The sequence below is a fragment of the Chelmon rostratus genome, chromosome 5, assembly GCF_017976325.1.
Source record: "Chelmon rostratus isolate fCheRos1 chromosome 5, fCheRos1.pri, whole genome shotgun sequence".
Classification (NCBI taxonomy): domain Eukaryota; kingdom Metazoa; phylum Chordata; class Actinopteri; order Chaetodontiformes; family Chaetodontidae; genus Chelmon; species Chelmon rostratus.
Genome location: NC_055662.1, coordinates 24,847,976 through 24,862,541, shown reverse-complemented (window position 1 = coordinate 24,862,541; position 14,566 = coordinate 24,847,976). Strand labels below are relative to the sequence as shown.

Sequence of the window (14,566 nt, the reverse complement as noted above, 5' to 3'; positions counted from 1 at the left end):
ACGCACACACACACACACACACACACACACACACACACACACACACACACACACACACACAGAAACACACACTCTTCATTCCCATGGCAGTGCGTGGGCTTGGATAAGCTGCATCCTTCCTTGTGAAGATGCAGAAGGAGGGAGGCCACTGAAAGCCTGCAGCTTCAGAGTGCACTGGATGCTGGGGTGACCGCTGTAGGGGGGTACAGGACCATGAGAGGAAGATGCCTCGAGACAGTCTGATCACCTCTGAGGATGACAGTAAGACCATGACCATCTTCATATTTCAATGATCAAATTGTTATTCTAGAGGTCACATTATATGACGCAGGAGTTTTGTTAATAGACGGCATTCGTTCTTTGTGTGTGAGGAGGTAGAATTAATTATAATCAAACATTATAATTATTATATAATAATTGTGAGTTTAATAATCATTGTCATTGTGTTAAATTTTCAGATTATGTCACCATGTTCATTAGGGGAAAATATTACTGATTGGTGAATGAAGCAAGGCCCTTTGCTCTCTGTGTTTGTAGTATGTTTATGATATACTGATTTGAACCTATTTGTGGGCAAAACATCCATATCTATAGAGTTTAATACAGTAAAAACGGTACAGGTATTTACACTGGTTTCTGGCTTTAACCATCAATAAAAGGCCACCCATCGTCCACCTCCGACATATTTCTCCACTCTTTTCTTGCATCTTACTCACTCAGCTGCATATTTGGGAGCTGGCCTCTGGCCCTCGGCTGTCTCCCCGTCCTTGTGGGCTTAGCCACCCCGTCCCCCTTCATTAGGCCATTGTTTGTCTCTTTTGTGCCCCTCTGCTGCACACGGCCGTAATGACCCGTGTGCCGGCCACTCCGGTTACACTAAGGACACACATCAAAGGGCTGACTGCATAAATATCAGTTCAATTTGTCAGTGGTTCTCTTTGTTTTCCTCTTTATCCCCCTTTACTGCAGGATAATAGTGCAGGTATACAATAAGGTAGGCTAAGCTCTACCAGTGAAAGGGGTCAGTGTTGTATTGAAGAAGAGAAACAGAAAAATGGACTGGATTTATAAAGCTGAGGTCATCAGAGGGGGAAAGGGGCGGTTATGTCGTAGAGTAAACACATACATATTTTATCTAAAAAAAACATGAAACAAAACAATAACGAAGGAATTAATAAAATAAGAGAAAAAAGCATGAGAGAAATGTTTCATATCATGACATATTTTCAGAGAGAGATTTAAACAATTGCGCTCATTTAGATGCAACGCTGTAAAAATGCTGATTTGCATGCTTTCAGCATAAATAGGGGGAAAAAAGTTGGTCTGACTTTGAAATGTTCAGCATTTAAAGATAAAGCTGAAGCTGTACAAGGTCAGTCCTGGTACCCTGTAGCTGATAACTGCTGTTATTCTTCACTTGTTTACTCCATGTTTACTTCATAACAGACTGTGAAATCTCATAATCATTGAATAAACTCTTCTTTTATGGTTACCTCAGTCTAATTAGACAGGTATGTCAGTTTGAAGTCAGGTCAACTTAAACTGTTGACTGATCACTTTCAGCCTTAAAATGAGATGAAAAAACGTCCGACTCATCAATCACACAAGTTGTTAAACACATGGTTAGCTTACTGTGTCTTGTTATGTGTCCCAGATGAGTCACATAGACTTTATCTAACAGTGCAAACCATGATGAAGATTGGCATCCATGTCAGTTACTTCTAACAGTCTGTGCAGCAGCTGTGAATGTCTCACTAACCAGCTCTGATTCTGACCTGATTGTTTCTTCATGCACGGCAGTTAAAGGTAGAACATCGTTACCGTATGTTATAGCTCATGAGGCATCACTTGATAACACAATGTACAGATTTAACTCAGCAAAACTTGATGTGTAAAAAGAACAGTAAAAACACAGTGTAAAATAAGAAGGTTCTCCAACCTGAGCTAAATTAACAGAAGTTTTCTCAACTTTTTTCATTCTTCAGTGAAGTTATTTCTCTCCCACAGTTGACATTGGACTGGAATTAGCAGGTGAGTGGGTTGTTGTGTTATTACATGAATCACTGAGGTTCTGGTGGTTCAGACCATTTCTACTGGTAATGTGATCATGAAGACTTTTCTTAACTAAATTAACAGAGAGGCACAGGTGTCTTTATTTTCTCATTTTATCCTTTTTGCTGGGTTGGAGCTCAGGTCCCTTATTGACTGCAACTGTTTTGTCCCCTGTACCAGCCCTGTATAACATGTTCACTCCTTTTACCCCTCTGTCCTCAATCACAGAATTATCACACCTGGATAAAAAACACACAGCAGAGAAAAGAAGAAATATAGATTGAATTGAGTAGAGAACGATGACAACCTTCACACTGCATGCCAGATATATGTTTTTTCACTGTGTTATATGTGTTTCTATCATGCAGTAGTATAAAAACACTGTTTTTATTAACCATATCTTACTCATGTGCTAGTCAAAAATTTTCCACTGAGGAACTGAGCCATCCTTTCCCAGGGCAATAGCATTTTTACACTCTTTAGCATATAATGTACATATATACATTGATTTTATTTTATATCATTTTTCATTGTCTATTTTGTTCTTTTTCTATGTCTTGTTTTGTGCGTCCTTCCTGTAACAACGTAATTTCCCCAGTGTGGGATCAATAGAGTTTTATCTTATCTTAGAATTGGGTGATTATAGGTTTAAAATATATCAGGTTAAATAATTTGTGCAGCACGTTAATGCTTATTAAAACACAATAAAGCAGCATTTATGTTTTTGTTGCAGGTGATGAGGATGAAGTTTCCACTTGCCATGAGGGGCATAAGAGGGAAAGACACAGAGGAAAAAGAAGGGATGGTGACAGAGAGAAGAAGAAGAGGGGGCATGAGAAAAGAAAAGGAGCATCTAAAGCGGGAGAAAGAGAGGAGGAATTACAAGCCAGGGCAGAGAGAAGAGAGAGGGGCAGGAGAAGGAGAGCAAAGAACGATCAAGAAGCAGAAGGAAGAGGGAGGGACGAGGATGGGCAGGACAACACAAGACGTGGTAAGGAGGCAAAAACGAAGAAGAACGTCAAAAATGAAAAAACAAGAAGAATAGAGCAGGAGGAGGACGAAGCTGCTGAAAGAAATGCCAAGAGACAAAAGAAAAGCAGTGGTGCCAAAAAGGAAGAGACAGAAGAGGATGGAGGTAAACGTACAGCAAAGGAGAAAACACCAGAGGGGAAGAAGAAAAAACACAAGAAAGTGGTTGAAACAAGGTAAAGTATTATCATCCAAACCTTCCCTTTCTGCAGGGTGAGCAGGCCTTTTTCATGATCATGTCATTCACACAAGAAACGTGCAAAGACATTAAATACACTGCTCTGCTACGTCTCAGTTCAGAGCAGGAGACGAGCGAGGAAGACGACAATGGTGAAGAGGACAATGAGGATAAAGAGGTGAGGCCGGAGTGTCTGTCACCGGAGGAGCTGGAGATGCTGAAGGAGGCTGTGGATGACAGGAAGAAACTGGTCCAAGGTCTGAGGGGAAAACCCTGGCCGATGAAAAAGAAACTGGTGACTTTACGGTAAATTCACTGAAGTGCACTTTGAATCAGGATCAGAATCTTTCTCTGGATCAGCTGTAACACAACATGTGAACTGTGATGTGAACTCATTTTCTTGCTTGTAGAGAGTCTCAGGAGTTTGTGGAGAAATATGAGGGAGCGCTGGGGAAAGGAAAAGGCAGGAAGCTCTATGCATACAAGGTCATGATGACCAAGGTAAAGAATCACAGACTGACGTGACATCAGCATTTATTCTTATAATTATTTTAATTATTATATTGAATATTGCGCATTTATATTTGAACAGTTTGCCTCGATTTGGCGCCCCCTGTGGACAAACTTGGGAGTGTTTCCACTGTTTCATGTCATAAAGATCTTCATCTGGTTAAATTTTCTTTTTGAAACACAGCTGTTTGCAAGATGCATAGCAACGAGGTAATGTATTTGTGGCTATGTAGCATTAATAACTGTAATGATGATAATGGTGAAACAAAGTAAATTTTGTTTTACTAGTTTAGTTTCATACCATAGACTGTAAAAAACATTGAAATAACCTACAGCTTTCTGTAGAGCCACTGTGAAGCTCAGTGACAGTGACTCTGTCAGAAACCAAAACCAAACCAAAAATGGGAGCTGAGGCGAGCAGAGTCAAGCCTGGTTGCTGAGACCTAGCTGTCACTCAATGCGGCCATGGCCATAATTATGCTTAACTTTAAGCCTTAATAATTTAGTGAGTGAATTACATAAAAAGTAATGAAAGATGAATGTAGGAAATTAGCTATAGAGGCCATTTGGGAACTTGGTCTTTCGTGTTTGACTCATTTTGCTTGGTTTTCACCACTGCTCTATCACTGTCCCTTTCACTTTTGTTTTCTTTTGTCTCTCTTTGCTGCTCCTGCCCCAGTATCAGCTATAACCACAAAATATAACATCAAAAATAAAATTCTCTTTTCACTGGCCAACGTACGACACGCTGCAAACTTTGCCTGGGAATATATTCCAGTCTGTGTGCCGTTTATCTGATTTTTTGGGGAATAGGGCCAGTGGACTCGATATTTTTTTTCTCTCAGGATGGTGAAGGCATGATCTGCCCGACTCTGCCCCTGATTGGCTTACCCTGAAATTCTTACCCAAACCCAAACCGATCTCATTTCAACAAACCCAAACAATGGTGGCAACAAGTCCGAGCCAATCAGAGTCAGAGGCGGGTCATGACTTCAACATCCAGGAAATGTTTCTTTTCCTTGTGACAGGCATTAAGATTCAATACATTTCTTTTGCAGAAATGGATGAAGTTTCAACGGGACTTTGAAAACTTCAAAACTGCCTGCATTCCCTGGGAGATGAAAATCAAGGAGATTGAAAGTACGTTAATGTTTCAAGGCTTCAAACGCTTTTACAATCTGAGATGAATCAAACATGTCTTGCAGGCCTCACATTTAGATCCTGAGCTCTGCTGCTTTCAGGAAGTCATTATTGGTGTAACAATCCTCATATCTATTCCCTCAGGTCATTTTGGCTCCTCGGTTGCTTCTTACTTTATCTTCCTGAGGTGGATGTATGGCATCAACATGATCTTGTTTGGGCTGACTTTTGGCCTGGTTATGGTGCCAGAGGTACTGTTCGTTGCTTTTTTCCCCCATCAGAAACAAGTCTAAGTCTTCGTGTTTGCAAGCTTCCAGTTTTCCTCTAATAATCCCCTGCTCTTTGCTAACAGGCATTAATGGGGCGGCCCTATGGCAGCATCCCAAGAAAGACTGTCCCCAGGGCTGAGGAGGCCAGTGCAATGGACTTCGCTGTCTTATGGGACTTTGGAGTCAGTTTATTATATATGTGCAGTATCACACTCACCTCAAGCCCTTGTAATGTTGTTGTTTCGTTATGCCTGTGAGTCAGTTTACACTTGATGCATTCTTTGCTGCAGATCACCTTAACTAATATTTGTATCACAGGGTTACGCTCAGTATTCAGTCCTCTTCTATGGCTACTACAACAACCAGCGCGCCATTGGCTGGCTCAAGTTCCGTATGCCTCTGTCATACTTCCTGGTTGGTGTGGGAACAGTGGCCTATAGCTACATGGTGGTCATAAGAACGTAAGTTTATTGTGGCTACGTAGATCTCCTTTGGCACAATGCTCCGCTGAATCTGTATTTCTGGTTAAAGGATGGCTCGTAATGCAAATGAGTCGGGGGTTGGAGACGATAACAGCTTTAACTTCAGCTGGAAAGTGTTCACCAGTTGGGATTACCTGATAGGAAACCCGGAAACTGCAGACAATAAGTTTGCCTCCATCACCACCAGTTTCAAGGTCAGTGCTGCTGACTGTGTTGCAGTATAGCAGTAATCGATGCATTTATATTCTGTTTAACTATATTATCTATATTTATCCCTCCCTCTACGCCTCCAGGAGGCAATCTTAGAGGAGCAGGAGAGTCGAAAGGATGACAACATCCATCTGACTCGTTTTCTACGCGTGCTGGCCAACTTCCTGGTCTTGTGCTGCTTAGCAGGAAGCGGGTACCTCATCTACTTTGTAGTGCGCCGCTCTCAGAAATTTGCCCTCGATGGACTGGAGAATCACTCCTGGTGGGAAAGGAATGAGGTAACAATGAGAGCTGAGAGACAGCGAATCAAAGACACAGAAATACAGACAAAGAAGTGCGTCAACCATTTTAGGAGCAGGGAGGCCGAGCAAGTTCATTGTATAGAGTGGTGTGATTTATGGCTTTATAACATCAGCACACTCAATCTCATTTTAATAATGATGGTAGTTATGCTACATGTCATATGGGCTTTCATCAGTCTGCCTTCATGTTTCCCAGGTGAACATGGTCATGTCGCTGCTGGGGATGTTCTGCCCCATGTTGTTTGACGTCATCAGTGCCCTGGAGAACTACCACCCTCGCGTCGCCCTGCAGTGGCAGCTGGGTCGCATCTTTGCCCTCTTCTTGGGAAACCTCTACACCTTCATCATTGCACTCATGGATGAGATCAACCTCAAAGTGAGAAGGAGAGCATGTAGATGTGTGAGATGCTGAACTTTGCTCTTAACCTGAGGTGTGTATGTGTGTTGCAGAGGGAAGAGGAAAAGATAGTAAAGTTTAACATAACCACATGGGAAGCCAGTCAGTACAATGGTACAGTATCAGAAAACGGCACTGCTTCACCCATCACTATCCAGCCTGCTGATGTGCCCAGAGGGCCCTGCTGGGAGACCATGGTGGGGCAGGTCAGTGTGCATGTGTGTGTAAACAGTTATGCATTATATGATGTAACAGTGATTTTACAGTGTAAAGTTATGGGTGCCCATAGTGACAAATATAGAATAAAAGAATGTAGGTTTTATCAAACTTATCACTCAAACGTCCTTTTATTCAAGGTCTGAGGTCTGGAACAATTGGCTGTAACAAAATAATGTTTAATCAATTAATTAACGTCACATCTCTTATAATTGTGCCAGCAAAATCCTGAGGCAGACAGACTCAGACAGTGAATCCACATTTATTTCTGACTCAGAGATATTTATACAACTTCAGTTACACTAGTTACTGTGCACCAGAGTGAAGGAGACACGTTCAGTATCTGTGATTTAGGAGCTGATAGCAAATTTTCTGGTGTAACGTTAATGTGTGAACTCTGCAGCAACAACACTCTCTCCAGGGGTTAACATCACCATGACAACAATGTCAACCACAGGGAAATCAGTCACGTTAAAAGCTCATTCATCTGAGTGCAGGATCACTGTGAATGATCACCCGCATGCTCAACGTCACTCACAAATTATTCATCAATAGAACATTTATTTCAAAATAGAAAATGTTACACTTGATAACAACTTGTAGCCTGTTCATAGCATGACGTATGGCAGGGAAGAAAAGGAAGAAACCTCAGGAAGAGCGATGTAAGAGAGGTGCCAGGATGGACAGACATGCAGTAAAAATCCCAATATTTACAAATTTTGATGACAAAAATACAGACGTCTGTAGATTGTAAAACAGAACTGCGGAGTCTGGATCCAGGAGGACACTGAGCAGCTTCAGGTCTCACTAGATAGGTAGGACCTGAGCCACATGACCTCCGCTCAACATCTGGAGGGAGGACAGACCACACAAACACAGAAGAGGCAGCGAAGCATTCACACATTTATTTCAAAAAGCAGCAACATATAAACACACACACACACACACACACACACACACACACACACGCTCCCTGAAGAGGAATGAGGATAATGCCATTTTATTACATAATGCCACTTTTCATCAGTCGCTCTCTGTCGGACATAAACATAGAGCCATGTAGAAACATGTCTAACAACAAAAGAAACATGTTCTGATCACATTCAAGTGCTTTTCATGCGGTTTGCATTAAAAATGAAATATAGGACATGTAGTTACACGGTGAACTAACCCACACAAGAATGTTAAATTCCGAGACTCGATACTCAGTCATATAACCTCCAAACATATGATCGCTTCATCCTCTGCAGGAGTTTGTCCGGCTCATCATATCTGATACCATGACAACCTACATCACGCTGCTGATTGGTGATTTCCTGAGAGCCGTGCTCGTCCGCTTTCTCAACTACTGCTGGTGCTGGGACCTTGAGGCCGGATTTGTGAGTCATCCGTTCGGACTGATTTCAGTGACTGTGCCAGTGATATTCAGCAGAGTGTATAATTCGTTGGCACATCACACATAAGAAACGTGCACCTTTTTTCCGGAGGTGAATTTAAACGTTGGCTATGAAAATATGAGTCACAGCGGAGTTATTTCTGTCGTCTTTGTGTCGTTGTGAAAGCCGTCCTACTCTGAGTTTGATGTCAGTGGAAACGTCCTGGGCCTGATCTTCAACCAAGGAATGATATGGCAAGAAAACGACATTTGTTTTATTTAAATCACCAGTCATCTTGTCATGTCATCTTTCATTTTTTATCTGCAGCATGTGTATTTTCCTCCACTGAAAAGCCCAATCTTTTCCTGCAGGATGGGTGCCTTCTATGCCCCCTGCCTGCCCGCTCTGAACGTCCTCCGGCTCCACGTGTCCATGTACCTACAGTGCTGGGCCGTGATGTGCTGTAATGTGCCGCAGGAAAGGGTCTTCAAGGCCTCTGGCTCCAACAACTTCTACATGGCCATGTTGCTGGTCATTCTCTTCCTGTCCACTCTGCCTGCCATCTACACCATCGTCACCATCCCCCCATCCTTTGACTGTGGACCCTTCAGGTAACGATGCTTGTGTGAATGAACTGCAGTTTGGTTTCTTTGACTTTCTGTCACAGCGATTCTCTTCTTCTCAGTGGGAAAAAGCGTATGTTTGATGTGATCCATGAGACGCTTGAGTCGGACTTCCCTGCCTGGTTCAGTAAAGTGTTCAGCTATGCCTCCAACCCTGGACTGGTGCTGCCCTTCATACTGCTGATGGTGTGAGTCAGCTGCAGACTGCACAAATATATATTTTTTTTCATGACCATGTTTCCTTTCCTTTTCAGGTAAAGTTTAAGGTTCTTTGATGGTGATCATGTGTTATTTTATCTTTCAGACTCGCCATTTATTACTTGCAATCCACATCCAAAAGCTATAAAGAAGCTAACGTGGAACTGAAGAAAAAACTACAGACGGTACACATTTTGTTTTCCTCTTATTTGGCACTGGTGCTCTAGCTCGTGCTAAGTTTGCACTGGGAAATTTCACATGAATGACACTCACAGTCAATGTATGAGGGTAAAAGCTGAAGAGATTTTGCTCGAGAACGATGTGAAATATACAGTTTGTCACAAGTTTATCATCTAACGTTCAAAATATGGGCGAAAAAATGTGATCTTGGGCAAACAATTGTCAGGAATTTTCATATTTATTATTCGTTTGTCCTTCAGATTTGCTTGTCCAATGCATTTTATCAGTTTAACAATGTGCAGATGCACAAATAGACAGCTTGAGGCCACAGTAGTTGCATCACCCCCTAAACTGGACTTTATTCCACCGGAGCTGCTACGGACCCCAGAGCCCACCACCATCCCCCCACTGCTGCCAAGGAGACGAAGGAGGCACCGTAAACAAAAGCGTGCCAAGAGAGCCGGCGTGCGTGCTAGGCTATAAGCTAACCCTCACAGACCAGCTCTCCCCAGTCTCTTCCTCACCAACGCCAGGTCTCTCACCAACAAAATCGACGACGTCCAAGGACAGTCTCTCGCCGGGTTCAGGTAAGAGCAGAGGTGGAGGCTTGGCGCTGTATGTACACAATGCCTGGTGTACAGCCACACGCACCGTCAGCACGTTCTGCTCTCCTGATTTGGAATACCTGGTGGTGAAATGCCGACCGTTCAAGCTGGTTAGAGAACTCTCGTCCATTGTTATTGTGGCCGCTTACATCCCACCGCGGGCTAATGCTAAGTTAGCATTAGAGGAGCTGTACTGCCTGATCAGCGGGCAGCGGCCGTGATTGTGGCGGGGGACTTTAATCACGTTGAACTGAAGGCGGTGTTTCCCAAATTTCACAAGTACATAAAGTTTCCTACCAGAGACAGTGACATTTTGGATCAAGTTTACTGCAACATCCCTGCTGCTTACAAGGCTGTAGCAGCTCCACACCTGGGCATGTCAGACCACATCTCAGTGAAACTCATTCCTGCCTACAAGCCTCTGGCCTGCAGAACAAAGCCAACCACCAGGACAGTACAGATATGGACTGAGGAGGCCTCCTCTGCACTTCAGGACTGCTTTGAGCTGACAGACTGGACTGTGTTCAGAGAAGAGGCAGACCTTGAGGAGTACACATCATCTGTATCGTCCTATGTTCAGTTCTGCACTGATGCTGTCCTCCCTGTTAAGACCATCACAGTGTTTCCCAACCAGAAACCATGGCTGGACAGCACAGTGCGGTCCCTGCTGAAAGCCCGGGATACTGCCTACAGATCTGGAGACAGGCTGGCTTATCGCAGGGCTTGAGCAGAGCTGCAGAAGGGAATTAAGCAGGCCAAGATCCGGTACAAAGACAAAATTGAAGATCACTTCAATAGCAACAACCCCCAGAACATGTGGAGAGGCATTAGAACCATAACGGACTACAAGCCTAACACTCAGCTTGCCAGCCACGACCCCACCCTGCCTGACACCTTAAACAGCTTCTTTGCCCGCTTCGACACATCAGGCAGCAGAGAAGTCACACACCTACCCCGGCTGGAGGAGCAGCACCAGCCCCTCGTCCTGCAGCAGCACCAGGTGACATCCACCGTGAGGAGGATCAACACCCGCAGAGCTGCAGGACCGGATAAGGTGTCAGGCAAGACTTTGAGACTTTGAGGACATGCGCTGAACAGCTAGCAGGAGTGTTCCTGGACATTTTCAACATGTCCCTGCAGCTGTCTACGGTTCCTGAGTGCCCTAAGTCCTCCACCATCATTCCAGTACCGAAGAAGACATCCATCACCTGCCTGAATGACTACCGGCCTGTTGCTCTGACCCCGGTAATCATGAGGTGCTTTGAGCGGATTATTCTCAGGTACATCAGAGGCTTCATCCCCTCGGACCTAGACAGCCTTCCGTTCGCCTACAGAGGGAATCGGTCCACAGAGGATGCTGTCTGCATCACCCTGCACACAGCCCCGACCCACCTGCAGCAGCCCAACACCTACGTCAGGATGCTATTTGTAGACTTTAGCTCAGCTTTTAACACCGTCATCCCAGACAAGCTGACGCTGAAGCTACACGCATTGGGTCTGCCTGCGTCTCTGTGCCACTGGATCAGAGACTTTCTCACCAACAGGCCTCAGGTGGTGAGAATAGGGAACATCACATCATCCCCTCTGGTCCTTAGCACGGGCACGCCACAGGGTTGTGCGCTCAGCCCGGCCCTCTTCACCATGTTTACTCACGACTGTGCTGCCATCCACCCCACCAACACAGTCGTGAAGTTTGCGGACAACACTACAGTAGTGGGTCTCACCTCAGATAACAACGAGACCCACTACAGAGAGGAGATACGCCAGCTCACCCAGTGGTGTTCAGCCAACAACCTGGTGCTGAACACAGGGAAGACCAGGTCATTGTGGATTTCAGGAGGTCCAGGAAGACGGATCACGCCCCCCTCCTCATGGACGGAGAGGCGGTGGAGCGTGTGGACAACATCAGGTTCCTGGGTCTCCACATCACATCTGACCTCTCCTGGTCCATGAACACCTCCCGCCTGGTGAAGAAGGCACAACAAAGGCTCTTCTTCCTCAGGAAACTGAAACGGGCTGGACTCTCCTCTTGGTTGCTCGTCAATTTCTACAGGGCCACAATTGAAAGCATCCTCTGCCTCAGTGTGACAGTGTGGTATGACAGCTGCACGGCACAGGAGAGGAAACAACTGGCACGGGTGGTTAAAACTGCACAGGGCATCGTGGGCTGCCCCCTTCCTGACCTAGACTCTATATATGAAGGCCGGGTCAGGAAGAGGGCGAGATCCATCGCCACGGACCCCAGCCATCCGGGCCACAGGCTGTTTGTACCGCTACCATCAGGAAAGCGGTACAGGAACATCCGCACCACCACTAACAAACTGAGGGACAGCTTCTTCCCTAGAGCTGTTAGAGCTATCACCCCCAGCAGCCCCTCACTGCAGTGAGAGACTGTGAGAACTGTGAACCACTGCACACCACACTTTACACCTACACCTCCACCTCCACCTGCACCTTCTGTGTACTTAACTTTTAGGTACACACATATACTATGTATACATTTTAGTATATTGCCACATTATTCTGTCGGTACATTTCACTGTGTATATTTTATTCTGTCAGTACATCTCACTGTGTATATTTTATTCTGCTTGTATATTTTATTCTGTTGGCACATTTCACTTCCATATTTTATTGTTTATTCTTTAGTATATTTTATTGCCTTAGTATATTTTCATTCTGGTATATTTTTAATTGCTTTTACGAATATTTTTATTGCATGTTGGTTTATTTTATTTTATTGTAGTTATCTTAATTTTATTCTTTCTAATCTTCTTATCTTTCTTACTATCTGTTCCTAACATGGGGGTTGCAATGAAAATTTCATTGACATGCTCAATGACAATAAAGACTCTTGAATCTTGAATCTTGAATCTTAATGTAATCACTCCAGCAGAGAGCAGCAGAGTAACAGCTCATATCGGTCCAAAAGCAGTGGGTTAGACAGTTACTGCTAATCACTGTGTTGTTGCCAAATGCAGCAGTAACCTAAGAGCTGATGTGCATTTCTGTAAGTCTTATTCAATATTTAAAAGCTTTAAAATGATTTCTTAAGTTCTGTGGGTGGGTTTTGAGCTTCAACTGGACTGAATATGTTTCCTGCATCAGTCTTATCATCACTTGTGTCCCTTTCCAGCAAAATGAGGAGAACAAGAAAAAGAACAAGCAAGCAGCGCTGAAGGCCCAGATGGATCTCGAGGAGGCCAGAAAAGCTGCATCACAGACTGCAGAGCAACGAAAGAACAACAGCGCTTCACTGCAAGAGCAAGAGGGTGGGACTTCTGACTGCTACAAAAAATGAAACAGGACTTTTATCATGTGATAAAAATAAAAATCCAGCGTAAATAAAAAACGAACAAACAAAGATTAAACAAGTTGCCTTTGGTCTCACGCTACAGAGCCCTGAAACTGAGAAAATGTAGTAAAATGTTATCATTCAACTTAAAATATAGCTGAATACATAAAAAAAAAATACAGTGAAACAATAATAATTAAAATGGGAAAAAGAAATGTGAACTTTTTTTTGCTTTAACCTCCAATCTGCTGGCAAAGAAAGCAAAAACTGTGCGTTCTTTACCACCAATTAGTTAATAAAAATCAGTGAAAGCTGAATATACTTTATTCATCTATTTATCTTTCACTAACTTTTCTTGGCACACTTGTAATCATGTTTATATATATATTTCATATTTTCCCTTTTCAAGTTACTACAAAGTAGCGTTAGCTAGTCAGCTTTGATAGCATTAGCTTGCCTGTGAAAGTTCTTGTTGTGAAAATGCTGCAGCACAGTGTGATTAATAACATGTTTGTTTTCTCCCCTCATCTGAAATAATACATTTGTCTTAACCTGCTTTGTCCTCAGGGGATGGGGAGGAAAACTGTGGTGGCAGTGTGAGGCTGCATCAAGCTAAAAACGAACGCAACCCTCCTCCGCCTGCTAGAGACCAAGAACCCCCAGCCACCAGAGCCCCTATCCCCAGGACCTATCGCCATGAAAACCAAGGGGCTCCTGGGTACCTGCCCGGCTTCCCTCGACAAAGCGAGCCCAGGATGTACAGGGTGCCGAGCCTGCAGAGACACTGAGAGAGTGAACAGTTGGCAGAAATGCATGTCCGGAGGTACATGTGCTGACTTCATGGCAGTTAGTGCACATTAAAGTGTTGTTTTTTTTTCACTGTGTATTCTTGATAAAATAAGCTGCAAACATTTCATATTATTGGTTGTTCCTTTGTTCACTTAATAAACATTGACGAGAGCAGAATATCTCTGTAGTGAATCTGACAATTCTCCCTCCATGCAGAACGACGACAGAGGAAATATTAGGGTGTTTCTGCTGCGTTGGCATTAAGTGTGCAGCTTGTTTACCATCTTTATATCACATCCAGAGGTCTACATACTCACTGTGCTTGGTCTAATCTTTCACATCACATTGTGTTTCTGATGAGGTTTTGAAAGTTGTGAACTAACTAATATTTTCATGATGCCATGCAACAACCAGGCTTTAGCTTTGGTTGCTTGTATCTTTTTTTTTCTTTTTTAGATCAACTAATTTGTTAGGAATGGTTGATCAGTTTCCTAGCAAATCTTTCAGCTATATTCAAAATTACAGTCAATTTAAACCACACATTTTTCTCTTGGCCTCTCACACTGAGACACTGAGCACAGCTGTCCCTGCACCTGCGACCGGGCCAAAGCATTAAACAATTCATTAGACATGGAAGCCATTTAACCCAGCGAGCGAGGCTTAAATGGATCTCTCTCATCTCTGGCCGCACTTACGCACTCACCTTACATCTGTT

The 14,566-nt window shown here is 43.7% G+C and overlaps 1 protein-coding gene across 1 annotated transcript; it reads left to right on the top strand.

Moving 5' to 3' along the window:
- The first annotated feature begins 224 nt into the window (after positions 1 to 224).
- On the top strand, positions 225 to 13,850 carry tmc1 (transmembrane channel-like 1). Its single transcript, XM_041936481.1, has 19 exons — positions 225 to 261; positions 2,912 to 3,257; positions 3,377 to 3,565; positions 3,670 to 3,760; positions 4,828 to 4,909; positions 5,054 to 5,160; positions 5,262 to 5,360; positions 5,497 to 5,639; positions 5,710 to 5,854; positions 5,954 to 6,148; positions 6,369 to 6,548; positions 6,623 to 6,775; positions 8,036 to 8,164; positions 8,348 to 8,415; positions 8,533 to 8,772; positions 8,847 to 8,972; positions 9,089 to 9,167; positions 12,904 to 13,039; positions 13,630 to 13,850. The coding sequence occupies exons 1-19, from the start codon at positions 225 to 227 to the stop codon at positions 13,848 to 13,850; spliced, it is 2,766 nt and encodes a 921-aa protein (XP_041792415.1).
- Positions 13,851 to 14,566: the final 716 nt, after the last annotated feature.